The sequence below is a fragment of the Gamsiella multidivaricata genome (assembly GCF_025024155.1).
Source record: "Gamsiella multidivaricata strain RSA 2152 chromosome Unknown BC939scaffold_17, whole genome shotgun sequence".
Classification (NCBI taxonomy): domain Eukaryota; kingdom Fungi; phylum Mortierellomycota; class Mortierellomycetes; order Mortierellales; family Mortierellaceae; genus Gamsiella; species Gamsiella multidivaricata.
The window spans coordinates 6,485-33,237 of record NW_026251725.1 but is presented as its reverse complement, the minus strand read 5'-3'; the positions used below and the strand labels follow the sequence as shown (position 1 = coordinate 33,237).

Here is a 26,753-nt window from a genome sequence, read left to right as displayed (position 1 = left end):
ACCACTCCGGGGAGGGTTAAAAGTCCAGCCCTGCATCCCCTATTAGGCTACATAAGGTGTGATAATTTTGCTCCGTGGTAAGAGAACCCTGCCTGGACACAATAACTATGAAAGGCTAGTAAATTTTATTTGCAGGCAAAGTGGATCGACATGGCGACGATCCTGTTCATGGATAGCTTATACCCATGAACGTCATCTAGAGGACACCATCTTTCCGGGGCACATTCCACACCCTTTTTCACACTTTTTTTTACTCTCTCCCGCTCTTTCGGTATCTATATCCTTTTCCTACTCTGACTTTCTCTCCATCTCTCTCTCTCTTCTATCTCCTCCTTCTCTTCCATATTGCACATATACTTTTCTCTTTATCCATTAACTCATTATATCTCTGCCTATCACTATCTACCAGCGTGGAATTGGTGGTCAAGCAAAAAATAATAATAGAAGATACAGTATTATTCTAGTAATAAGATGACGCTCGATATGGACGCCGTGCATTGATACTTTCTGTTGAACAGCGTAGCACAATTATGAACAAAGAATCGGTGAAATCCAGTGAAATCCAGTGAAATCCGGTGAAATCCGGTGAAACTCAGTGAAATAGAAGTACTATTACCATATGTGGAATTCACCAGTGAAATTTATTTTTCACCGGTCGGTGTTCACCGCGGTTAACCGTTCACCGGTGAGAATCACTAGATGCGATCGCGACTCAATTCAAATGATAAACTTCAACGGTCTGAGTGGTAATCTACCTTTAACTATGCTCATGTAAATTGGCTCACTGCACGAAGAAACAGCCTGTCGAGGTACTTGTCATGGATATACAATACCCACTATTCTGGTGCCTGGTGTGGTATGAGGATGCTGCATCATTAGTCACGGATGCAAGGGTTCAGGGCGAGCCAGGCGATGACCAGATCAGTAACCAGTCTCGATTTGGTAGACAATTTCGGACACGGCGGGGCGCCATTTATTTGAGGGCAATCGTTGCCGACCATTCCCTATCCTTTAGCCTCATTAGCATCATTGGTCTTGCCATCATCCTCACAGCGGTAACCATATTACAAAGACGAGAATAACATAAGCGAGGCTAATCCAAGGGCACCTTGTGGGTACTTGAACACTCTCGACCTCTATAATTTTATCCGCATGGCAAGCTGGGCACCATTACGTTTGAGACGTCGAGCAGTAGGTATTGCGACGTTTAAACAGAGTGCTTGGGGAATCAGGAGGGCTCCACTTTTTTTTATGTACGACAGCGGGAAGACAATGAGGGACAGTTTCATACAATACGATATGGAAGCGTAAACTCGGCTTGTTTATGAGTGAGCGGAAGAATGAATCCCCGTTGCTCACTACACTCTTTCTTCCTTTAATCCAATCAACCCTCACCTTCACCTCCATCACCACATCCCCATTCCCTTTTACTCACAGAACACAATATCTCCTTTCTTCCTTTTCAGTAGCTATAACTGTTCTGCTGCGCCGCCGTCCTACGTTGCTCCTCTTCCTCCTTCCTTCAGACCTGGCTCATTTACAACGACGATCGAACACTCCGCCAGCCGCATTTCACCATGCACTCGGCACACTCCTCCCCTCGCCATGATCGACACGTATCCCTACCACTATATCTACTCCTCCTCGCTCTCCTCATAGGGCTTACCAACAGCGCAGACCCAATTCCCATTGCCATAAAGCCTTCCACAACCAGCACCATCAAAGCCCACTCTTCCACCACTTCTACCTCCCCAACACCTACTATCTCCATCCCTCCTCAATGCCAAGACTGCTACAACTCCACCTCAACTCCTTCTCTCACCTGCTATAAAAATACCCAATGCATCCCTATACAATATCTCTGTTCCACTCCGATCTCCTCCTCGACTTCTACCTGCACAGACATGGACGGTGACCAAGACCCCGACGACCCGATCCCCTGCACCACAGATTCACTGTGTACCTTGCAGAACTTCCTTCCCCTCCCTTCCCCAGGCTCCGGCAAGATGAGCCGTAACTCCTCAACAGGTTGTCTCCTCGGTTCTTATTACTCTCTCTTTGGGACCACTCCCAAGTATACACAATCTTGTGTAGAACCTTACCCCAGCGCACCGACCAATTGTCATCCGTGGGAGTACCTCGTCCAAAGTTCTTGCTTTCTCAGTACCTGTGGACCTGGGCTAGATTGTGTACCGCCATTCATGTGCAGGAAATTATCTGAGAACGAGTTGTATGGGATCTGCACGAACCCAAATGGGACAAGTGGCGGTATGGGATCGACGACAGGAGGAGGGGTGGATGGAGGCGATGGGACTGAACGATATACAGCCAAGGAGTATTTGGTCCAGGGACTGCTGATCGGGATATGTTGTCTGGCGCTTGGGGTTGGTTTAGGAGTTGGGTTCTGGCACTATAAGCGAAAACGGTTTACGGCGCGATGGTTACATTCGGAGAGCGAGGATCCCGGACAGCAACGATATGGGGTTCGACGTGGAGGATCTTCGTCGGGACAGGAATACAAGGGCTCAAGTGTGCTCTCGCGAATCATGCGCTGCGGTCGCACCGCCTCAGCACATTCTTCGGCAGTGGATAATCATTCTACCCATCGCCACTACCAGCAGCAACAACAGCAGCAACAACAGCAGCAACAAGATCAACATCGAAACTCGGTCGCCGAATCTGAGAGCCATGAGGGCTCGATCTTCAGCAGCTTACGTTCCTCACGCAGAGGATCGAGCATTTTGTTCGCTGGATCACTAACACGCTGGCGATGGGGTGCAGCTGCGAATGCAAACAGTACACACAGCATGCCAAGGGCTGTGGTCGCGATGGGTGGGATGACAATTTTTCCAGAGATGGAGCCGCCGCCCATGTATCACAATGGCCCAGACCTGCCGACCTATGGTGATAATATCGAGGAGATCGCGCTGCACCGCGTCCACATGGATCTGGATCACCACCACGATCAGCGACAAGCAGGACAGGTCCAGGGTGCTGTGATGGATAATGACATGGACAATCTACCAATGGAGATGCCGCCGCTCAGTCTGGTTGAGAGTCCGTCGACGCTTGGACAGCACACGCGTAGAGCAGTAATAGCAAGACAGGAGCAGGATCTGAGCGAGGAAATCGCTGATGTGGACGATAGCAACGTACTGTCGCCCACTTCATCATTCCATGGCCACAACAGTGATAGCATACCGGACCAGAGATTGGGTGTCGCTACGCCAGACGAGGCACACCTTCGGAAAACGGAGAAATGATCTAGGAAAACGACTTTTTATTTTACTTGCATATCCCCTCATTCGAATCATCATAATCCTCATTTCATTCATCTTATTGTATATTTCTTTTTGTTCTCCATGTACCATATATTCTTTTCTCTTAATAACAAAACAAACATATCCCGCTCCATAAAAAGTTTGCTCCGCATCTGGTTATCAATCCTCCGAAGAAAAAAACAGGGCTATTATTATGATTACTGTATAGATTCCTACATATGATTACTGTGTAAGATTATTACGGCATGATAGACCGAATTGGTATGGCTGCAGATATATATAAAGAAGAGTGCCGGATTAGGAGGATATACAACAAAGAGATTTTGGCACCTAGTCCAAAAAACTATCGCGCAAAGGCAATGCTGATGAAGGCCACAATGAAAATGGTCCCAAACGTAACTAGTGAGCAAATAAAGCTTCCCCTGGACGGCCCAGGGATCGACTGATCCGTGTACAACTCAAAAAGCTCTGGAAGTCTTGGGCCTGTTGACAGCGCAAACGTCTCGATCTCTGAGTGCATCCCGTGCAGAATCCGGACCACACATCGTCGTCTGCGTAGGCTTGACGGGAAGGAAGATGAGCGCGCCTCAGAGATGCCACTCGAAGTTGAAGAAGAGGAAATGGACGGTCGTGCATGGGACGATGAAGGAGGTAACGCGGAAGCTAACGAAAAAGAAGCATTCAGTGGTGAAGACACTGCAGCGATAGAATCGTAGTTGGATATGGCTACATTATCTTGGGATACTGCAGCAGTATTGACTCCGTCCTCGATGATGTACACCTCCGCAACCGTACCTCCTTTGACGCGCTGGCCCATCACAAGCGAGTCGTCCCGCACCAGCAGAAACATGCGCGGCTTCTTGGTCGCTCCTATCACATCCTCATAATCCGGCGACGCTGGCATCGACAAAGTCGTAGCAGTTGCAGGGCCCGACAACGACGGTGCCACAGCTTGGGTACCCTCTGCAACCCCCACCTCCACAACCCCCTCAGGGCCTGCCTCCTGTAGATCCCGCATCCTGGATGCCACGGGCACTACTGGTAGTTCTTGAGGTTGAGGCTCATACGCCTCCTCGCGCCATGCATAATACAGCCCCCGTACACGCATCGTGATTTCCATCGACTCGTTATGCGGCGTCGAGGACCTCAGGCTCAACCACCGATGCCATCGATCCTTAATTCCTATTGACTCCTCTCGCTGGTGCTGTGGCAGCTGCCTTCTCATCTCCATCTTCTTCTGTCTTTCCTTCCGCCTCTTCGCCTTACCCTCCTTTGAATAGTAGTCGGCCCTTGTTCGCCACCACATCATCACCTTCTCATACGGTCCCTCCTGGCGACACCGCTGGAGATTCGTCTCATGATGGGTTGACCACCAAATCCATGTCTGAGGATCGTCAGCGGAGACAAAGGCGTACGTCGGACTCTTGAAGAACTCGGACGAGAGCGCGTGGCTAAAAACATTTCCGAGGCGGGTTTGAGTGCTGAGGCGCCCTTCGGCCGTCTCCATGGCAACAGCATCGGCGAGGGTGGCATCCGCCTCTTCGCCTTCGTAGCCGTCGTTAATCTGAACATGTTGAACAGATGGTAGGGTACCAAAGGGGGACTCTTGGGATATTCTTGCTGGTGTTATTGGCCGTTCTTCGTCCGTGGTTACTGCAGTCGGCTCCACACCGATGCTTGATGTCGCTACTTCCACTTCTGGCGCGGCTTCTACTGTGGCTACAAAAGCTTCGTTTCCAGATGGGGGGGAGACCGCGGAGTTGTTCGCTGCACCCGCCGGTGTCGCATGGGCAGTTGAATTGGCAATCGCCTCCTCCGGTGGCCTTGTCCTAGATAAGCTTCCTCCTCCGATGAGAGTCAAGGGTGTCGGGCCCACACGTCGCCGCCCAACAGAATGCAGTGATTCAAGATTCTCGATCGCATGGGGTGACAATGGCGCCAGCAAGGTGTTCCGGATCCTGTTCAAAGGCGGTGGTCGTCCACGAATATGTCCGGTCGGTACTCTCTCCATATTTGTCATGGCATGTTCGCCAGAGATTGGTGGCATCCTACTCTGGCAACTAGCCATCGTGCTGAGCTCAATCATACCCTGTATAGACCCACTATTGACGCCTGCTGCAGTTTCAACCGCGGTAGTCCTCCCTTCGCTTGGTCCTATTGACTGGCGTGACTCTTGATATGAGCTCGGTGAAGGCTGACCCTGCGCTGCCGCAGGGGCAGACCTAGTAGTGGTTGTCGAAATATCATTCGTCGTGGTTTCAAGTGGTGCGGGTGCAAGGTTTGTCGACTGTATCTGTCTTGCTGTTCTGTTGGTAGTCATTGTTCTGGGGACCAGCTCTGTAGTTCCTGATAACTTTGGGTCCATGAGATAGCACAAATATTCAATTGCGTCCTCAACCCAGTATTCTAAGGTCCAAGCGCCTGGCTGAAGTTGTGTAGGCGCGACCTGTCCTACTCCATCAAGTCGCTGACCGGGCTCGCCTATAGACTCACGTCGTCGAATAATGTCTGCGTCCACCGCACTTACTCCAGCGCCGCTCTGAGGTCTCGTCCGACTATTGTGTTGATTATCTGAGTAAATATCCATCGCCCGGTCCGGTTGCGGCCGAGGGTCCCTGAACTCCGCAGGACCCTGACTTGGTATGACAATGTACGTCGTGGCCGTGTCCTCTGGGAGCCGGAAATGCAGGTTGACCTCAAAGACAGGAGCATACCCCGGTAACTCATCCTCTTCTAAGAACGAATGGCGAAAGCTAGGCGAAAGCACGGATGGCAAAGTTGGAAGCGGGCCTGTCTGTTGGACTCCTGATCCGTCCTGCTGCAACCAAGAGATATGTCGCGGGTCTATAGACCCATTAAAAGATGCGCTATTCGTCCTGTCAGACACGGTCGATGAACTCTGAGGCGCATCCTCGTCCACATATGCCGGCGGTTCTGGCAGTGAGTCTGAGAGGTTAATTGTCACTAAATCCTGCGGTTCCGAAAAAGCGCATGAGAGAGGCGGAAGTGGTTGATAAGAAGTGGTGTCTGGAGTCAAGGAACGTTCCTGTCTAATAGCTCCGGTAAACGTGCTTGCATTCTCCAATGAATCAGCATTCGTGTAACGCCCACGGGGCGAGACCAGCAAAGGACCCGAAGATGGTGAACCTTCTTGGTCTCCTCGGTGAGACAATATTGGCAACGTGAGTGAGAGGGTCGAAGGACCATCAAGAGATGGAAGGTCCTGCGGAGACGGCTGCAAAGGCCAAGGTTGAAGAGCTGACGGACTAGTGTTTGACCGGGACGCCGAGGATGTGCCGAGGGGGTTATGTTGCTTGTCACTGTTATAAGTGTGATGGGTGGTGTCCTGTAAGGTCGATGGTACCGCCACTGCAGGCTGCGACTCTGCAACCTCGATAACAATGTCGTCCCTTGACAGTGGAGAAGAGCTCGTCTCACGAATATCGCTGCCACTGTCTGCCCCCCTATATGTGAGTTCCATGTTCCCACGAGATATTTTCCTTTTCCGGTCTCTCGGTTCCTGCTCCTTCTGAACCCCTAGAATTCAATTAAATCGATACGGCTCCCCAGGGTTCTTGACAAAGTGGGGACGATAGAGCATTCAACGAAAGGAACATATAGCAGTTGAAAAGCAGCACGAACATTAGTACAGTATTTTGACAAGGCGCTGTAATGCGCAATGCCAACTGAGCTGATTTCAACGTACTGCTTTCTTTGAGACGATTTCCCGACAGTAGGGGCGACGTAGGTTGGGTGGATGCGGACAAAATAGATGGATGGTGAAGGAATTTGGGTGTAAGAGATGGAAGGAAAGGAGGAGAATAACGACCGAGGGAAGGGCCTAAGCCAGCAGGCGCCAGTGGATGAAAATGCTGTTTGTGTGTGAGCACCAAACTTTGTGCGCGTAACGATCATGCTTCTCCTCTCGCATATAAAGCTATACACGATATTTAACATACCCCCCGTATGCGCCTGTAAACACGTACACAAAGGTGCCGGAGGAAGACATTTATGTGTCGTTGCAAGGAATACCAACTCGATGCATAGCGTCCTGCAAACATATACCGAAAAGTCAATTACTTGATCATGTTTTTCATGTAGAAAGAAATGTCGTGCATCGCGTCGTTAAATCGAGGATTGACATGAATTGAAGGAGGAGAGGGACAATAATACACTGTTTGATGTATAGGTGGACCGAATCATTGGACTGTATCGTCAAGTGATAGTATAGGGAAGAGGAAGCATGAGAGAACATGAGGGAGGAACATAAGGGAGTAAGAGGGAGCAAAAGGAAGTAGGAGGAATAAGAGAGCATGGAGAATAATGAAATGAGTGTGCTGAAAAAAAAAAAAAAACCTGTGCAAGAGAGGGATCCGCAGGAACCAAGCGCGCATGCATTCATTCAGACCCTTGAGGCAAATCCTGGGAAGATAACTGTCCATCTCTTCTTCCTTGGGCTGATGCTTTGTGCTTTTGCTGTTTATGCAGGGTAAGGTAGATGAGGAATTAGATGGACCATGCTTTACAACTTCAGCTGAAAAAAAGACAATAAGAATGCAAAGCATGTGGCCCTTCCTTTTTGTTGTTTTCATTCCTGTTGTTTCTGTTTGCGCGAGAGATCAGAATGAAGAATGGAAAAAGCACTGTTGTGGTTGAAGAGTCGCGTGCTAGTCTGGTGGGAAACGAAGTAGCAAACAACAGAAAATAAAGATGGCGTTCATCTGTGGATGGAAATCGATGTCCATCCATCTGGTGGCAAGATCAGTGCCCTCATTCTGCTCCCATCTCCCGCCCCGGAACAGGAGATGCATATCCATTCACATTCAGGGGTAGGGAATATATAGAGATGCTCCATCATCATCGCCATCACCAACATCTACCAAAATGCCAGGAAGGGAAGGAAACGCCTTGGCAATCATCTTTTTTTTTTTTGCGAGCTATTTAGTTTGAGCTCTAGCCAAATGATTGAGTAAAGGATCTAATATTTGGTACCTGGTGCCTGAATTTTTGTGGCATTGACCACTGAGACACAAGCGTTGCAAAAATCCTCTCCAATCCACATGCCAACAGAGCGACAGCTCTAGCTCACCCAAACTGATGTGAATCATTCCGAGTCGATGGTGCATGGTGGCAGTTCCGTGCGCGCGGGAGATGGGGGGAGGCATGAAGGGACACAAGCACGCGCATGAACGATGACTATGACGCCTGTTTGCATCCTTGAGGGTACAAACGAAAGCAAAAAAAAAAAGGTTTGGCCACGAGGTATAGGGGCAATCCTCTGTATCTTATTGAGCGCGGGATCGTCATGGCCATACTGTGTTTATGGCAACTGCCACTACCACTGGGTAGGAGGATGATTAGAAAAAGGGGCTAATGGAGGGAAGAGGTGAAGAGGCGAAGGTGAGAGGGTTGCCATGTTGCCGAACCCGTATTTGTCTCTTGTGCCAGGGGAGGAACGTGTTGTGTGTCATTGTTCAGGGTGCAACACCGAAGAGGGCTGCCGCTGCTGCACGATGCAAGGTGGAGGAAGGAGTTCCCTCTTCTCTCTGTTGTCAGTTGTTGAATACAGATGTCGAGTACTCCTCTTTATCTTTTTTCTTTTTTCTTCTTCTCGACTCAATTAAACCTCCCCATCACTCATCCTTCTCCATCACTTCCTCCTTTTTCATCCATCCTTACTCCATTACGAGAACAACATCGACAGCCAACACTCTGATCCCCAATCCCTATTTCCCCATTCCGTCTTTACATTTCTTATACCTCCCTCTTTTTCACAATTGCACGCCTCCACAAACTTTTGCACACCTTCCACAAAATCCAATTGTTGCCTTATCGACCATTGCTGCCCATCCGTTCTTTTCCTATCCTCTTTTCGACTCCATTCACTCCCTGACAGCAGAACCGCCCAAACCCATACCACTGAAAAATCCAGCGCATTTCGGGCACGTATCGCCTCTTAACATCTACACAACATGTATCATTCAATGGTGCAAGGGAACGAGGAGCAGGACGTGCCACGCTGGGATGGTATGTAGAGCAGACTAGCGAAAATGATTCTTCACTTCTACTTTTGGCCGTACCTTCTGCAAGAAACAAAACAAAGCAAAAAAAAAAAAAAAAAAAAAAAAAAGTTCTTCGGATATACTTCATTTGATTGCATAAACTCATGCAGCCAACTGCACCTTTTACGGCGACCGTCGCCACTGGCATCATATGTGTGGTCCGAGTACAAAGCAATCCGCGTGTAGGCTGGCGCACCTTTGATCGACAACTCCACTCCCTCTCTCCCGTTTCCTTTTTCATCGGATTTGTAGTAATTGAGCCAGCTGACCCAGTCAATGAATGCACTCAAGTGCTAATTTTTTTTTCACTTTTCTGCGCTCAATTGGCTGTAGAGGTACTACGATTTCTGCCAGGACAACTCCGCAACAATCGCTCGTCAACCTCGCTCGCGTCCAGAGCGGTAACGATCTACGAGGATGACGAAAGCTCACCCCTGTTATCTAGCGGGCTGATTCCAACACGGCGACAGGTTGCACAATGGACCAACAGTATATGGAAACGACAGGCTGTCCTGCTCGTTCTACCTGTTTCTATCGTAAGTTGCCCTTCCCTCCACTGAGGTCCTATGCGTCTTGTTTTTTTTTCTTGTTCTATTGTTGTGAGAGGATGGATGAGTGAATGACCTTAAGCAAGAATTGTAGCCCCTCCTTCTCCCTTTGCCCTGTGGACATCGTTTTTCGGACTAACACATTTTTGATTTCTCTCACTCAAAAAAAAAAAAAAAAAGGTCATCATGTGGTGCTCAGTTCCATTGAGGACATATCCGGACGAGCCAGAGGACGGCGGCGGGTCCTCCAATTCAACCTGGCCCTGGGATGGCTTCCCCTGGAGCCCCAATAAGGACACGACCAACAATACGCTATTGGCAGTCTCAGCAACACTCGGAACAGGGGCAGGAGGGTTAGGGATGCCAGGAAACATGACCAACATAACGATGCTCCCGACTGCACCACCGCAACCACCCGTGCTAGTCAACTTTTGGTGGTTCCTATGGTTCTACTATGGATTCTACAACGCCGTCGCCCTACTGCTAATCACCAAGATCTTCAACATCTACTCGCTCAATTGGTGGCCCAAGGCCCTCGGGGGTCTGACCTCGTACTTCATCTTCTGGCTCTCGACGCAGCTAATGGGGATCTTGGTCTATTACTTTACGGGATTGGAGGGATACCAACTCACATGGGTATTTCTAACGTTCTGCACGATGACCATTCCATTACTGGTTGCGTTTCTGGTGATCCGGTCCGAGAACCGGAATGTATATCGACATTCGCTCACAGTCGCCCAGAAGACTTTCTTGTCGGCATCCTCGATCGAGGCGAGAATCCCGGCCTCGTATATCCGGTTCTTATGGTTCTGTGTCGCCCTCGCGATTGCGCTCAGTACGATCGTGACGGGACAGATTTATGCGGATCAATATATCAAGGCCCCCCAGGATAAACCGCGCACGACGATTGAGGGACTGATTTACGTCTATTCTTGGGTCGGAACGATCTATATACTGGATGCAATCACGGATTACATTGTCGAAACCCGAGTGAGATCCTATCCGCTGTCATCGATTTTCAAGCTCTATTACTTCATGATCTACTTCATCTTCTACAGGAACCTTTTTGTCCGGTTGAGATCCTATGAGCAGTTCGTCGTCATCCAGCTGGCCTCTTCGTTTTGGGTCTGCATTTTCCATCCGATCTGTATGACCCACACCGTATACAGGACGCTCGTCTATTTGTTCGGGATCACAAGGACATACGAGGAGTACAAGCGCCAGGTCGGACGCGGGTTATTCCTGAGGAACCTGGCCGAGAATGTGACCATGCTTGCCTTTTTGTGCTGGGTCAATATTCTCTACTACGGACCGAACGCGAAAATATACCAGTATTTTCAGTTCAAGGACCAGTATCGGGAGTACGACCATACTGTTACCGTCTATGCATCCGTCGGCATCTGGGCAAGCGAGCTGATCTCGAATTTCATTAATCGGTCGATCTGTAAGCGGTTCATGGGGCATCATGTCACGAAGGAGGCGCTGAAGGACTTCAAGGAATACCCAGAGTTGATCGTCGCGTTCGTCTTGGTCATGGTCCATATTTTACAGGACATGCTACTCTCGCTGCTGGACCTCAACTTTGCTTAAGAACCAAAGTAACAAAAATACCACCATTTATCCTTCTTTTTTTTTTTTCCCTCTCTTGTACAATGATATCTTTCCTTCTCTTGTCCCTGCTGTAATTACATATTGCATGCTTCCCCTATCCATACCGCCGTGTGTTCTATGACACCTTTCCTTCTTTTGTTTTTATCCGCATGTTGTAATTTTATGCATACACCAATATAACCCTCGGTCCTTCCCCTCTTTCACCCTCGCCATCGTTTTGAAGTTGCAGTTTTACACAGTAATAAAAAAATAAAACAACAATCCTTTCGACCAAACTTGGTTTCTTTGAATGATCTCACTACGATTTATTTTATGATGATATCTAAGAGGGAAGTAATATGAGTGAACATCTTGAAAACATGCCTACTTGGGCGGTGATCTTGGTGAAAAAGGTGGTGGCTGATCGAAAAGATTTGCTAATCCAACCGCACCAACAGGTGGAGATCCAGAGGCCGTAGTTTTGTCCCGTCCTGATTGCGTCTGCGCCATGGTGGGCGATCTGTAGTTAGCTGAAGACGACCCGCTATATTGCTGTGCTGTCGGGATGGCTGCGTTCGCTTGACCACTACTGCCTGTACCCGGCCGCTTGAGTGAAATCGAGTTTTGAGTGATATGATGAATGCCTGCCATCCCCTGCTCTGCTGCACTAAGCGACATTTGCCGTCTAGGCAAAGACACATCGCCCGAGGACTGGTTCATTTGCTCCCGCTTCTTGATCTCCGCCAATGCCTGCGCCAAATTTCCATAAGCTCCCGAGGCTCCCAAACTGTTAGCGTTGACATGCATATTATATATTTCCTGTTGCTGCTGCTGGCTCAGCCTCGAGGTCTGTCGTCGCAATGAAAGGTGCTGCTGATTGTTATGATACGGCGGCTGCTTCTGCTGTGGAAAGTACGATGTTGGACTGGTATTCGACTGCTGGTGCAGATGCTGACTGCCGCCGCTGGGATTAACCAGATTGACCGCACTGTTGCTATGCGGGTGGCGCTTGGCCCCTATTGCAAGGCTACTCAGATTGACCACCGATCCCGCTCTAGAATTCGCGCGCGAGTTGCCACGGGAGCGACCTCCTAGGGGCGAGGGTAAGAAGCTTCCCAAATCGACGCTCGACCGTGCACTCCTGGCCCAGGCTTCCAAGTCCTCTATGAATCCATACGCGCCGAAATAAATTACCGCCAGATCCACAGCGACTTGTAAACAGCAGAAAAACGCCATGATCCCCAGTAGCGCAAACGGCGTCATCTGCTCCAAGGGTACCGCAATCAAACATAGGATGAGCGCCGAATTCAGGAATCTGGATAGATATACAATCTTCTGGAATTTGTCATACGACCGTAAATTGATCCACTTGATGAGCGAGCTGAATAAGAACACAAGGCTGCATGCAACAAGAAAGTATTGCTTCGTGAGATTATAATCCGTGTCTCGCCCCGCTTCTAATCCGCCGCCAGAAACCGCACTCTTGACTCTTCCTAAGGGAGTCTCAAATCCCAGGGCAGCGTGTCTGCTCAGCTGGTCCAGGCTTGTCAACGATGACGAGGTCATGTGTGAGGGCTCCGTGATGAGATCCGTGATGTGGTGCTCTAGTTTGTAGAGGCGGATCAAATCCAGGGCGCCGGTTCCGACCAAGACTATGCACACATGAAACGGTAGATGCAAATATGCCCAAAATTGTGATAGCATCGTTGTTTTATGAAAGATCTAGCCATGAAAAGAGACAGCGATACGTTAACCATTTGTTCTGTGCCGCGCGCCATGCCGAACCACCGATCGATTCTTTAGTTACTTACATCTTCAGAAAAATCATCAAAGTAAAGCCACCACAACGCGTACAGGATTACCACTGTCAAAAAGAACAGAAGCCTATAATGAAAAAGAGTGGGCTGCGTGAGATGACTTGAAGAGAAATCACTAGTGATGTGGGTTCCTGAATCGATACTCACAGGAATGTGTCCTGCCCTGCCACCCATGCGCTTGCGCCTGAGCTCAGTCCAACCAACCCGATGATATTCTAGTCAAGTGAACGACGACTGAGGTCAGCAGGTTGAATGATACAAAACAGTCCATAGATGGTTAACAAAAAGTGAGAGTAATTACAACTCACCTCTCCCAAGACAAGGATGGTGAATAGGGCGAAACGTTCGGGCAGATGGCTCCCAGCAAACGTGACAGATGTCCTTCGTCCAAACGACACCAGTACTCCCACCTCGACAATGATTGTGATATACCACATAGTATAGCGCCAGGCTATGCTGTGGACCAGGATTGATAGACCCCATATCAGCATGGCTAGCATATTGCTCCCAATTTGCAGCAATAGCGGCGTCAACGACTTTGCGGAACGATTTTTTCGTGCCCAAAAGAGAACTATTTATCAATAGCAAAGTGATAAACTCCACTCATTAGCGATGATAATGCCATATTGTCTGCTGAGACGTCCATAGCAGTCGAATGAATAGACACTAACCATTTCCATATTCAATGACTAGAACACCTTTGAGGACAATGTAACTGGCGATAAATCCGGTTGACGTACGGCCGAGGTGATCGGACGAAAATGCGCCAAATGAAACCAGGGCACAGAACTCCACTAGTTTCCAGACCTTCGTGAACAGATCATCCATGTCGTATCTCGCAGCCCAGAAGGTTTGTCCCGCCCACTATTAATTGAAACCAATACAAAAAGACTTGTCAGCACCATTACGCCAGGCTGCAAAACGACCTGTTCTTCAAATTAGCCACGTAGACTTACAGACCACCACATAATCACGAACCAACCAATATAATGGCCGAGTGCAGCTATCGTTCAATGATAATGATGAATGAGAAGCGTGAGCATGTTTCACGTCGTAAAGATACGTTTCATATAATCAGTGAAGGACTTACGGCCTCCCGTGATAGGATGGTTGTGAGTAAAGTCGGTCAAGTTGGCGACGAATAGAAGATCATAGAACAACTCTAATAGAAGCCAGCAGTGTCAGGTTAGTTGGAGAGCTGCATGCTGTCAACCATCATCCCCAATAGGAAATTGCTTCTTATTTTCTGAATGTGATCCATGGTGCGTTACCTAACCAGCTTGCTTTTGAGTCTTCGATAGGTATTGTGGATAGATCTGTTGTAGGTCGCCTACCAGAGCAAAGATAAATGCCAGTATCAGTGTATCCCCTTCTCCCTCGCGAATGCTCTCACCGAAGAACGAAAGGTGGCAACTCACTTGTATTTTTCCTTCCGACGGCGAGTCTTTTTCTCCCTGTCCAATGACAATACAGATTCTCTCCTGACCACAGCCATCGACTCGCCATTAAGTAGGTGTTGATCCTGAGCAAATGTCACTCCTGGTGCTAAAAAACATGTCAGTTAACACAGAAAACATAGGCTGTCGGGTTAGCAGACGAGCAGAGGTAAATCTCAATGCGCCAATACTTCAAAACACGAAACCTACATTCTGGAGTGTTGTCCGAGACGATGATTTGGACATCATAGTTACGATGGATTTTATCGAAATAATCTGCCAATCCCTCCGTCGTCTGGATCGCCTTCACCTCTGCGCGCTCCTGTGCGTTGAGATCCAGCTCCTCGCACAGCGTAGTCAAGTTCTTCTCGCTCAGCGGACAGATTGGTTCACTTTCTACACCTTCTTGAAGATGGATCTCTGTGGAATAACGAATCAAATATTAAGGAAGCGAACATATCTTCACTTTCAACATGACCCATGCGCTCTTAGTTTATCGAACTTACCAAAGTGAACGCGCACCTCAAGTTCCTCGTCCGACGTTGCTGATTCAGAGTCCGAGTGAGGCCTAGTCCGATCGTATACGATTCTCCGTGTCAGCAACACAACAATGCTCAAAAAGGAGGCGCACTGAGTAGAATGATTTTCACCTTGTTTCTGGAGCATGCATTGTGCTAGATCGTGGGATACCGTCAGGGATACCTGCAGCCAATGCCTTGGCCGCCGCCTGCACCCTCTCCTGTCCATATGGTGGCGGAATGATCATCTTGCTAGGCTGATCCCTGACTTTGAACTGTGTCATGCTAGGGCGAGAGCGTGGCATGATCGGACGGGCGACCCCTGTTGCAGTTGCAGTGGCTGCCGCTGCTGCTGACGACGGTCCTGGTGTAGATTGTCTAATGTTTAAATACATGATCAGGATACTATGGATGAGCATTGTGTAGGACATTCAGTTGACACAGAAAGTTAGCTGTGGAGCTCTACATACTTGATGTCTGTCTTGGGGTGTATGCGTTCAAAGGCCTTTCTGCGAAGGGATTGGATGCTGCCAGTCATGCCCTCTGCAAAGGTCTGACTGGCCTGCAGTTGGCTTCTCAGAGGCCCAGCTGTCGGATTCGATTGCGATCTGGTAGGGCCATCGGGCAGGTCACTTGTGGATGCGGGTGTGTTTGGTGAGGAGGGCTGTAGCGAGGTTGGAGACTGTGTCAACTGGTTGGAAACGTCTTGCATGGCTGTGAGGGCCGGTTGCCGCGGAGGAATGGTAATCCTTGCTGGCCGGTCGACAGTGGAGACGTTGGTCACATCATTTTGGGCGGAGGGGTTAGAAGTAACGCCAGCAGGGAGGCGAGAAAGTTGCTGAGAAGGGCTGTTGCTGGTGGCTGTACCGTCCTCTGTTGGGGAGGAAGGGGTCATGCGTAGTGGACAGGGTACAGTGGCGGTGCAGACGAGAAAGGGATGAGCTAGGTCGTGAGGGGAGAAGAATGTTAAAGAGGAGAGAGAAGCGGAAGAGAATACGGGATGGAATGAGGGCCGGTGGTAACCAGGATCGATGGAGGATCTGGAATCGCAGAACGATCTACTGAGTCCAACTCCGTCGGCGTCTGGTTGTTCCACGCATCATCGGTGCACGCTCAATTAATTTAAGCCCAACGTCTTAATGTGATGTCGCATAGGTCATGGAATAAATGGAAGAGTGAAAAGGGTGTTTATATAAAATGTGCGTCTATTAGAAATAGCAATGCGTCGTGATAATGATGATCGACTTCGATTAGTCGGGGTTCAGGGGCCTGTTCTCTCTCTCTCTCTTTCTCTCTCTCCCGCTTTAAGCGGTCGTAGGCTTGAACTGGTAGACCTTCGTGTTCTCATCAAAGTTAACACCGAGCTCGAACAGCTTCTGGGCAACCTTTGCAAAGTCCTCAAAGAACTTCTTCTCGTCCTTGGCGTAGACCTCGACCCACTTGCGGAACTCCTTGTCCTTGGCCATGGCCATATCCGCGGGCAACATCATCAAAGACTTTGACTCCTTGTCCTCGAACTGCTTAGGACCTGACCACTTGCGCTCGACCCACTTACGACCCAACAGCTCGGTGTAGAAGGCGTTGGTGAAGACCGTGGGCGAGGCGGTCCAGGGGCCATCGAAGCCGGACCGGTCGCGGTGACAGCGTCCCAAGGCGTGAGCTCCGAGGAGGGCGACGATCTCCTGGTCGTTGAAGCCCATCTTGTAGAAGACATCACGGGAATGCTGACCATCGGCTCTGCCAGCATCGGGGAGACGGCCATCTGGGGGAGAGTGGTTCTCCTCGCCGTCAATACGGCCAGGTCTCCAGTTCACAGTAGGACCACCCTATGTTTCATAAAAAAATGGACGTTAGCGCAAGTCCTAGGTTGAAAACGAATACAATGCAAAGCAGATTCCTTGTAGAAACATGTCCCGGACGCGATTAACATACCAACTCCTGAATGGCGGCAACACCGGCCAAGGTCCAGAGATCGCCATAGGAGATCTCAGGGAACTGATCCTTGACACGGTTCAAACGCTCACGGGCAATTCCCAAACCAGCGTTGGCACCGTGACCAGCCTCAGGCTTGTAGCGCATGGTCGCATAGTTCGAGCCACCGTCCTTGGAGTTGATGTCGTAAGTACCCGAGGCGTGCCAGGCGAGACGGAGGAAGACGGGGCCGTAGGAACCATCGTCGTAGTTCTCATCCTCGATGATCGCAGCAATGGCATTGTAAACCTTCTGGTAGTCGAGGGGCTCCTTGGGCTTCTCTGCAGCAGCGACAGCAGTGGGGACAACCGACCCTAGATGCACAGAAAAGAATAGAAAATAAAAAGTAAAAAATAAGTATTCGAAGGAATGAAATTCGAGTATGATGTTTCCGAGGATCGTGTTTTTGACAGCTAGGATCAGTACATGTGCGTACATGCTTCTAATTGTGTTTTTTGTGCTGGTTTATTGGCTGCTGCTTTCCGAACACTCCGCACAAAGTAAAACGAGTCCCGGACTACATGCTGACATTAAGGTTTTCCGAGATGGGGAGAAAACCAAAGTGAACGTGAAAGATACACACACCCATACTTTTTTTTTCCAATGGTCTTTTGCTTGCGAATACAAAATGATGAGGATGTAGCCATGGAAAACAAGAGAAGCGGGAAGGGTGTACGAAATAGCGCGATCTGGTGGTGCTCTGTCAACATCCATGGCGAAAGACAGAGGGGCTGATCGAGTTGCTTTCCTCGAGAGATCACTTCAAAAATAAGATTTTGCCCGAATAAAAAAAGATTCTCGTGCCAACCAGTGGCCCTCCCCTCAATCATATGAGAGAAACAGCAGGCAAGAAAAAAAAAACGAACAATGGCGGTGATGACCAGCATTGCTTCCCCCCACCCCCTTCATGAACACACAGCAATGCACAGATGACACTGACGAACAAAAAACAAAAATGAAATCAACTCCGAGATACGCATTATTTCGGATTTTTTTTTTATTATACAATCCAGGGTCTGCGCAGCAGCACACCCCCTGGTTCCTGAATCTCGCACAGACATACACACACACACCCTTTTAAAGTCAACTTACTCTCATTCTCAAGGTACAGATGGTATCCAGCAGCGCCAGCACCAGCCGAGAGCGTAGCAATAGCCAACTTCGAGCCGAAGCCACTACCTCCGGACGAGGCCTGAGAGGAGTAGGCGCGGTTAGCGACACGAACCGATGAGGCTATGGCGACGCGACGGGCGATGGATGCCAAAGGAGCGCGGAGGAGGGCACGGGAGGCGAACATCTTTAATGTAATATGAGTTGAGGAGGGAGAGGGGAGAGGAGTGGAGAGGTGGAGGGTAAGGAATGAGATGAGAGATGAGAAAAAAGAGATGAGCAAGCAAAAACGGAGGATGCTGTTTTATACGCGGAGGACGCGGGGGAGCACTTCGGTCGTCTGTGGGATAGAACAGACTGAGTAATTGCAGACCGAGAGAGTGAGAGAGGGATGGCTTGGATTAGAGTTCCCCGACTTTGTGTGGATCACATGTACGCGCAAGGGAAAGGCAGCGGGGACTTGCCACCAAAAAAGAAAAGAAAAAAAAACGTCCGGCCGGATACCTTGCGCGTGTTGCCATTCCATGTGTCCATCTGCCATGTGCGCATGCGGTCCGTAATCAGCGACCGTTGAGGAAGGCGTCGTCGCGTGTAGTCTGTGCGTACGCGCATGCGAGACACTGTGCGTCTTGTGTAATAGGAGGAGCGAGAGTAGGTGGCAATGACCGCATTGTGTCGCCCATTGTCGCCTGAAAGAAAACATCATACAGTAGCCAAACTACTGCGCTAATTGCCCTGAAACAGCGTGCCTTTTCATCTCATAACCATCGCCGCCAACTATTGCATCCATAGACCCCAGCAAACAAAACCGTCGATGCCTCTGACGCGACCGCCGTGGTAACGGTACCAGTATCTCTTATGATGCAATCCCACGCACCTCGATGGCCTTGATTTCTGACAGCCATCAAAATCGGTTCTCTTCAGGCAATAATCACACTGTACGGTTTGCATATCTGGCGTGCTTGTTGCTTCCTTTGGGCCACGGGTTAATAATGCCGCTAAAGCGATGGCTAAAAGGTCAATAGTAAGGTCCTAGCCTCTGACCTGCAAAGACAATCGAGTATTTGACACCGCACATTTTTTTTATCCCCATTTCGATGCACTGTGGACACAGTATCCGATGAGATGAGATGCAATTAAAACACTAGTTAGGCGATCCTTCAATAAACTATGGGGTATCATTTTCTTCGCCCTTTCCTTCCTCGCTTTCCTCCATGTCCCCCGGCTTTCTAACGCTCGCACTCCTGCATCTATGTCTCAATAATAGCATGTGGGCTGCCGAGTGGACGTTTCTCCCTGTAATTACTCTCGTACTCGCCTTTTACCTCCGTCGCCGCCTCCGAGGATCCTGCAGTCGTCGGTGGCGGATTATACACCACAGGCATGACCCCAAGATGCTGTTGCTGCGCGTTCGCATAGCTATTTCCTCCATCCACATACCCCGCACGCGCCAACCCACCACTCGTCGGTACCAGCTTCATCGAACCTGGTGACGTATGCGCTGTATCCCACTCTTGTGGCGAAGAACCTGCCGTCGTCGCAATCAATGGGTTTGCTGTTTGTCCCCCAGCTGCTGAATAGAAAATCGGTGGCTGGTAGTTATATGTCGCGTCCTGATACTGATGCTGCGGTTGGATCGGCAACTGTAGCTGCTGTTGCTGTTGCTGTAGCGACAGCAACTTTATTTGCTCCTGCTGATTCTGAATCTGTGTCCGCATCTGTTGAAGCTCATCATCATGAGTACGCGGCGGTGTCGTCCGCCCGGACTCTTCGCTACCCTTATGATCGCTCGCCGTGTTCAATGGGATGGCCTTGTGCTGTTGTCGTCGTCGTCGTCGGAAGATGAAGAAAAACGCTCCCGCACAGAGCACAGCCACACACGCAACGATTCCTCCTACAATCGCACCCACATTGCTCGGAGATGATCCGTCGCTCGAGGGCGAGCCCGTGCTTGTCGCGTCTGGTGAGCTCGAGGGTGAGCCCGTGCTTGTCGCTTTTGGTGAGCTCGAGATAGTCTCGGACGCCCTGGCAGCCACATAAGATGCTGGAGGAGTGTATTGCGTGATCCACGCGTTGCTGTCCAGGTCGTAGATCAAAACTGCCGTAGGCACGACCAAATCTGTCGAGCTCTGTCCTCCCCAGACCAAGAGCTGGTTGCCGGCAATGGTGCAGGCTGTGTAAACTCTAAGAGGGCCGGTCAGGCCCTGTCTCCAGGTTCGGCCGACAGTGTCAAAAATAAAGATTTCGCCACTGAGTGTGGTGCGGTCGGACAGCCTTCCTCCATAGATCACCATAAGTGAGCCATCATCATCTATCCCGAAGAGGGAGAAAGAGAAATAATCAGCTAAAGTAGTACGGAAGTGAACAAGCCCTAGGCAGCTTCACAACCAATATGTATTTGCAGAACTAGACGACATACTCGATGCCATGCAATGGTCTACTCGCATTGCTGGGGCGGTTCCTGATGTGACCTGGCAAAGAATAAAAAAACCAGCAAGGGGGCCTGGTGAGCAAAAAATAAAAATGAAACACATGTCGTCGGGAGTCGCGTAGATATCTGGTCGCTTACCAATGTGGACCACGTTGATGCCGACGGTACAAACTCTGCTACAGTGTTATCACTTGGGATCATATCCCATGAAGGACTTGAGAAACTATATCCACCAAAATAAAGGATACTCTTCCGCTTCTGTGACCAGACATTGGCATAATACTCGCGATTCGGAAAAACTGTGGTGGACGGAGGCAATGCGTTCGCTGACATCGTATCCGTCTCAAAGTTATAAACGTTAATCGAGTTGCGATCTTCGGACGCGTACCCACCCGCAAGATAGACCAACCCAGTGTTAGGGTCTGTCACCGCGCCGACACCCTCATTGCTTCCGAACTGCGCCTGCACTGTAGATTGAGTCCATTGACCGGTAACAACAGAATAGTGATAGGCAAAGGATGCGTTGGCTGAGCTATTCGAATGGAAGGTAACCATGGTCTTTTGATCTGCGGAGAAAGCAGCGGGAAAAATGGCCTGTCCGGGTCCATCCTTGAGTTTTGTCCAGAGAGGCGTGGCGCTGTTCCAGGAGTTGGTGAGATCGAGCGAGAAGAATTGGCTATAGATGGTAGCGGCGTTTCGACCGCCAAGGACGTAGAGACGTGTGGCGGTCCTGGCAAAGGCGGGCGCAAAGACGGTGAGAGGTGCAGACGATGTTTGTGCCTGAGAAAGGAGAGTGAGAGGGCTGGCGAGGAGGATTGCTACGGCAAGAAGCGAGGTGTTGGCAGAACGGTGACAGCGGCTACAGCGCGACTCCTTGCTGCTGCTGCTCGCCATGGTTGGAGGTGACAGAAGTGAAAAGGGAGGAGCGACGTTTTTTTGTTGATCAAGCAAAGATATGAAAGCGATCAAGTTGAAGAGACGGGACGCATGAATAAGGTGTGTTGTTCTCACAAACAAGAGAAGAGGATACAGGTACGATTGAAACAGCGCAGCGCTAAAAGTACGGTCAGGGAGGGGAGAAAGACAGAGTGTGGAGTTCAGAGTGGATGAGGGCGGATGTGATAAGTTGATGAGTCGATGTTGATGAGGATGTGCTTGCCTGGGCGCAATAGTAGAGCACCCTCAGCCTTTCTATTCTTCATCATGGACTGGGACAAAACGGTGAACACACAAGAAAAACAAAAGACAGGCAGAGGGATGTTCAATGCATGCCATGCATATTATTAGGGGATTTTGAACTTTGTGACCAAAGCGCGATTTCTTGTAACACGCCAAAATGTTTTACAGTTCAAAAAATAATGATGATCGCCAACCCGAGCCCCATGCTATTCAAGTTAGAGTGCCAACAGCTACTATCCGACCTGGAGCAGCTCATCATCCTCACGATCCTCCGCGGTGACGATGAAGGAACAGAGGATGCAATTGTGCTGTACCACCTTGTCGATGGGAGGCGATGGCGAAGGGGGAAGGAGAAGAAGGTGGAGATGCGTGGTGTGATGGTTGTTCCATGTTGAGTTGTAGATGGATGAGGCGATACAACCACAAAGCTGAAAAGTTTAAATCATCCTGTTTTTTAGAGCCCTCGCCACAAACACTTGTTTTCCTGGTATATTTTTCAGTGAACCTTAGTGAATTTGAGGATTTGAGATGTGGCCATTCTATTCTTCACATCTAAATCTCAACACCATCATCGCCAATGGCTTCGTAGCCATCGTGAATATTGTGGCTGTTCTCTTGATCATCCTCTGACGACGGCTCCATAATGAAAAGGTTGCCATTTTTATAGGGATCAGCAGCGTTGACCACCTCAAGGGCTCTTGTCCATGCCTCTTCTCCCATAAGATCCTCATTCAGCACCATCTCTTCATGGTCCTTCTCCTTCTCCTTCTCCTCCTCCTCCTCCTCCTCAGGCCCTTCCACAAAAGGCGTTGCTGTCGAGGAGGCTTGCGCTGCTCTATTACTGGCTGTGCCCTGTCCTCGTCCGATTCTGACATTAGCTTTCCACACACAGACAAAGGCACTGGGAGGTGTGTCTTCAAAGTATCTCTTAAACATCGTCTTGAGGTTCAAGTGTGGCAGGTTCCCTGTGGTTTGGCTTGCGACCATCTGCTTGATGTCGGCCCAGATATTCTCAATTGGTTGGAGTTTTCAATGGTAAGGAGGGGGTTTGTATATAAAGTGGCCACCATTGTCAGATGCAATGTCATGAATGGTATAGCTGGATCGATCGGGAAGGTCTTTGATGTGCTGCAACATCCACTTTGATTGGTATTCCATCTGGTCGTGTAGTCACCGGCTGTTCATGACCCCCATTCTGAATCCATTTGATCATATCATCCACTTTGGTGGGTCTGGCAGGCTTTTTATTGATTTTGCGGAAGTGGTATGAAGCGCCGTCCAAGAAAATATTGCAAGAACCATATTCCATTTGCCAAGGTTGATGCATAGCTGTTTGAAAATCCTGTCGAATAAACCTGCCGAGAAGTTGCCATGATAATTGCGATTGTCAGCAATGACCTTGGAACCAAGAATCTCCTTTGGGACATTGCATTCCAACGCAGTTTCGTATTGTTTCTTGTCTTCTTTCGCCTTTGTCGCAAGGTGGTATTCCCCGATCGCAGGCCAGACGTGGACACTGTCTTGCACAGATCGGGCCTGCAGCTGCCGCTTGTTCTTGTTCCATGACACAACGAATGCGGTGAATATGACAAGAAGCAGTTTCCGACCTGGTTCCGAAACGATGTCACCCTTCTTAAGAATCCATCGGTTTGCCGCAGCATGGTCGAGATGACAATACGACTCGTCCAAAAATCACCTCAGGGCGATGTGGTCTGATCTCATCATCCATGCCAATCAGGTTCTTCAAGCGACGTTCAAGATAGTCGAGTCGATAGGCAACATTTTCCAGTGAGTCGTGCATCATGTTCTGGTGCACACCTTTTCCCCAGTAGCGCTACTTGCCATGAAACAGTGTGCCTTTTTCATCTCATAGCCATCACCACTAATTATTGTATCTATAGACCCCAGCAAACAAAATCGTCGATGCCTCCGACGCGACCGCCGTGGTAACGGTACCAATATCTCCTATGGTGCAATTCAACGCACCTCGATGGCCTTGATTTCTGGCAGCCATGAAAATCGATTCTCTTCAGGCAATAATCTTACTGTATGGTTTGCATATCTGGCGTGCTTGTTGCTTCCTTTAGGCCACGGATCAATGATACCGCTAAAGCGATGGCTAAAAGGTCAATAGCACATTAAGGTAGTAGCAGTAGCATAACCGCTGTAAGCTTCTGGCCTCTGAACTGCAAAGACCATCGAGTATTTGACATCGTGCGCATTTTTTTTTTTTTTTTTTTCATCCCATTTCGATGCACTGTTGACACAGTATGCGATGAGATGAGATACAATTAATACATTAGTCAGGCGATCCTTCAGTAAATTATGGTCTATCTTTTTTTCCCCTTTCCTTCCTCACCTCCTCCATGCCCCTGTCTTTTTAACGCTCACACTCCTGCATCTATGTCTCAATAATAGTATGCGGGTTGCCTGGTGGACGTTCCTCCCAGTAATTACTCTCGTGCTTGCCTTTTGCCTCCATCGCCGCCCCCGAGGGTCCTGCGGTCGTCGGTGGTGGATTATACATCACAGGCATGACCCCAAGATGCTGTTGTTGCGCGTCCACATAGCTATTTCCTCCTTCCACATACCCTGTACCCGCCAACCCACCACTCGTCGGAACCAGCTTTATCGAATCCGGTGACGTGTGCGCTGTATCCCACCCTAGTGGTGGAGAACCTATCGTCGTCGCAATCAATGGGTTTGCTGTTTGTCCCCCAGCTGCTGAATAGAAAATCGGCGGTTGGTAATTATATGTCGCATCCGGATACTGATGCTGCGGCTGGATCGGCAACTGTAGCTGCTGTTGCTGTTGCTGTAACAGCAGCAACCTCCGTTGTAACTCCAATTGCTCCTGCTGGTTCTGGAGCTGTGTTCGCATCTGCTGAAGCTCATCCTCATGAGCATTCATTGGTGGTGGTGGTGTGGACCGCCTGGACCCTGCGCCATCCTCATGATCGCTCGTCGTGTTCAATGGGATGGCCTGATGCTGTTGTCGTCGTCGTTGTCGGAAGATGAAGAACAACACTCCCGCACAGAGCACCGCCACACCCGCAACGACTCCTCCTGCAATCGCTCCCGCATTGCTCGAAGATGATCCATCGTTCGAGGGTGAGCTCGTGCTTGTCGCATTTGGTGAGCTCGAGGTAGTCTCGGACGCCCTGGCAGCTACATAAGATGCTGGAGGAGTGTATTGTGTGATCCACGCGTTGTTGTTCAGGTCGTAGATCAAAATCGCCGCAGGCGCGGCCGTGTTTGTCGAGTCCACTCCTCCCCAGACCAAGAGCTGGGTACCGGCAATGGTGCAGGCTGTGTAAAGTCTAGGAGGGCCGGTCAAGCCCTGTCTCCAGGTCTGGCTGACAGTGTCAAAAATAAAGATTTCGCCACTGAATGTGTTGTTGGACAGCCTTCCTCCATAGATTACCATAAGTGAGCCATCATCATCTATCCCGAAGAGAGAGAATGAGAAATGGTAAGCTAAGATAGTACGGAAGTGAACAAGCCCTAGGCAGCTGCGTATATTTGCGGTACTAGGCGACATACTCGATGTCATGCACAGGTCTGCTCGCATTGCTGGGGCGATTCCTGATGTGACCTGCCAGAGAATAAAAAAAAAACAGCAAGGGGACCTGGTGAGTAAAAAATAGATATATAAAACACATGTCGTGAGGAGTCGCGCAGATATCTGATCGCTTACCAATGTGGACCACGCTGAAGTCGAGGGCACAAACTCTGTTACAGTGTTACCATTTGGAATCGCACCCAATGTAGAATTATACCCGCCAAAATACAGGATACTCTTCCGCTTCTGTGACCAAACATTGGCATAATACGCGCGATTCGGAAAAACTGTGGTGGACGGAGGCAATGCGTTCGCTGACATCGTATCCGTCACAAAGTTATAAACGTTCATCGAGTTGCGGTCGGCGGATGTGTACCCACCCGCAAGATAGACCAACCCAGTGTTAGGGTCTGTCACCGCGCCGATACCCTGATAGTCTCCGTACTGTGCCTGCACTGTCGCTCGAGTCCATTGACCAGTAACAACAGAATAATGATAGGCAAAGGCTGAGTTGCCCGAATGGAAGGTAACCATGGTCTTTTGGTCTGCGGAGAAAACAGCGGGGAAAATGGTTTGCTGGGGTCCATCATTGAGCTGCGTCCAGAGGGGGGTGGTGCTGTTCCAGGAGTTGGCGAGGTCGAGCGAGAAGAATTGGCCATAATTGATAGTGGCGTATTGACCCCCCAGGACGTAGAGACGTGTGGTGGTCCTGGCAAAGGCGGGACCTGAGACGGTGAGAGGTACAGACGATGTTTGTGCCTGGGAGAGGAGAGTGAAAGGGTTTGCGAGGAGGAGGATTGCTGCGGCGAGAAGCGAGGAATTTGCAGAAGGGTGACAACGGCTACAGCGCGGCTTCTTGCTGCTGCTGTTCGCCATGGTTGGAGGCGACAGAAGTGAAAGGCAGGATAAGGTTTTTTTTGCAAAGGTATGAAAGCGATCAAGTTGAAGGGGTAGGGCGCGTGAATAGAGGTGTGCTGTTCTCACAACAGAGGGGGAGAATTCAGGTACGATTGAAACAGCACAGCGCTAAAAGTACGGTTAGAGAGGGGAAAAAGACAGAGTGGAATGCAGAATGATGAGGGCGGATGTGATGAGTTGATGAGGACGAGGAGGAGGACGAGGAGGACGAGGAGAAGAAGGATGGGAGCTACATAAAATCAAGGAGGAGAAGAGAAGGGAGGGACGAAAGGGCTCCTTGGGTTCACTGGGTGAGTGAGCCTTTGAGCAGTTCAGCGTCATACGTGGGAT

At 49.6% G+C, this 26,753-nt stretch overlaps 8 protein-coding genes across 8 annotated transcripts; 2 read left to right on the top strand and 6 right to left on the bottom strand.

The window, feature by feature from the left end:
- The first annotated feature begins 1,339 nt into the window (after positions 1–1,339).
- On the top strand, positions 1,340–3,425 carry BC939DRAFT_444600 (uncharacterized protein). Its single transcript, XM_051554701.1, is given in 2 exon segments — positions 1,340–2,627; positions 2,640–3,425. The coding sequence occupies 2 exon segments, from the start codon at positions 1,578–1,580 to the stop codon at positions 3,261–3,263; spliced, it is 1,674 nt and encodes a 557-aa protein (XP_051414384.1). The 5' UTR covers positions 1,340–1,577; the 3' UTR covers positions 3,264–3,425.
- A 20-nt stretch (positions 3,426–3,445) lies between these two features.
- Positions 3,446–6,928, bottom strand: BC939DRAFT_444599 (uncharacterized protein). The gene has a single exon (XM_051554700.1). The coding sequence runs from the start codon at positions 6,760–6,762 to the stop codon at positions 3,625–3,627; it is 3,138 nt and encodes a 1,045-aa protein (XP_051414383.1). The 5' UTR covers positions 6,763–6,928; the 3' UTR covers positions 3,446–3,624.
- Positions 6,929–8,832: 1,904 nt separating this feature from the next.
- On the top strand, positions 8,833–11,742 carry BC939DRAFT_444596 (uncharacterized protein). Its single transcript, XM_051554699.1, has 3 exons — positions 8,833–9,308; positions 9,677–9,879; positions 10,072–11,742. Exons 1-3 carry the CDS (start codon positions 9,254–9,256, stop codon positions 11,479–11,481), a joined length of 1,668 nt encoding a protein of 555 aa, XP_051414382.1. The 5' UTR covers positions 8,833–9,253; the 3' UTR covers positions 11,482–11,742.
- Positions 11,743–11,785: 43 nt separating this feature from the next.
- BC939DRAFT_444588 (bacterial low temperature requirement A protein-domain-containing protein) lies at positions 11,786–16,426 on the bottom strand. Its single transcript, XM_051554698.1, has 13 exons — positions 15,723–16,426; positions 15,385–15,630; positions 15,241–15,302; positions 14,945–15,154; positions 14,717–14,843; positions 14,570–14,628; positions 14,389–14,460; positions 14,255–14,301; positions 13,970–14,162; positions 13,607–13,869; positions 13,446–13,513; positions 13,293–13,365; positions 11,786–13,203 (listed from the first exon to the last, which is right to left on the bottom strand). The coding sequence occupies exons 1-13, from the start codon at positions 16,145–16,147 to the stop codon at positions 11,866–11,868; spliced, it is 3,183 nt and encodes a 1,060-aa protein (XP_051414381.1). The 5' UTR covers positions 16,148–16,426; the 3' UTR covers positions 11,786–11,865.
- A 181-nt stretch (positions 16,427–16,607) lies between these two features.
- Positions 16,608–17,484, bottom strand: BC939DRAFT_375342 (heme peroxidase; the record flags this gene model as incomplete). The annotated part of the gene is made up of 2 exons (XM_051551680.1): positions 16,608–17,078; positions 17,185–17,484. Coding segments are annotated over 2 exons (771 nt in total), but the record flags the coding sequence as incomplete, so codon positions are not given.
- Positions 17,485–19,424: 1,940 nt separating this feature from the next.
- BC939DRAFT_444585 (uncharacterized protein) lies at positions 19,425–21,898 on the bottom strand. The gene is made up of 3 exons (XM_051554697.1): positions 20,866–21,898; positions 19,774–20,644; positions 19,425–19,752 (listed from the first exon to the last, which is right to left on the bottom strand). Exons 1-3 carry the CDS (start codon positions 21,656–21,658, stop codon positions 19,584–19,586), a joined length of 1,833 nt encoding a protein of 610 aa, XP_051414379.1. The 5' UTR covers positions 21,659–21,898; the 3' UTR covers positions 19,425–19,583.
- Positions 21,899–22,495: 597 nt separating this feature from the next.
- BC939DRAFT_475139 (uncharacterized protein) lies at positions 22,496–22,879 on the bottom strand (the record flags this gene model as incomplete). The annotated part of the gene is made up of 1 exon (XM_051558472.1): positions 22,496–22,879. The coding sequence occupies one exon, from the start codon at positions 22,877–22,879 to the stop codon at positions 22,496–22,498; it is 384 nt and encodes a 127-aa protein (XP_051414378.1).
- A 1,465-nt stretch (positions 22,880–24,344) lies between these two features.
- BC939DRAFT_501083 (uncharacterized protein) lies at positions 24,345–26,381 on the bottom strand (the record flags this gene model as incomplete). Its single annotated transcript, XM_051560116.1, has 3 exons — positions 24,345–25,387; positions 25,487–25,538; positions 25,641–26,381. 3 exons carry the CDS (start codon positions 26,379–26,381, stop codon positions 24,345–24,347), a joined length of 1,836 nt encoding a protein of 611 aa, XP_051414377.1.
- Between the last annotated feature and the right edge of the window lie 372 nt (positions 26,382–26,753).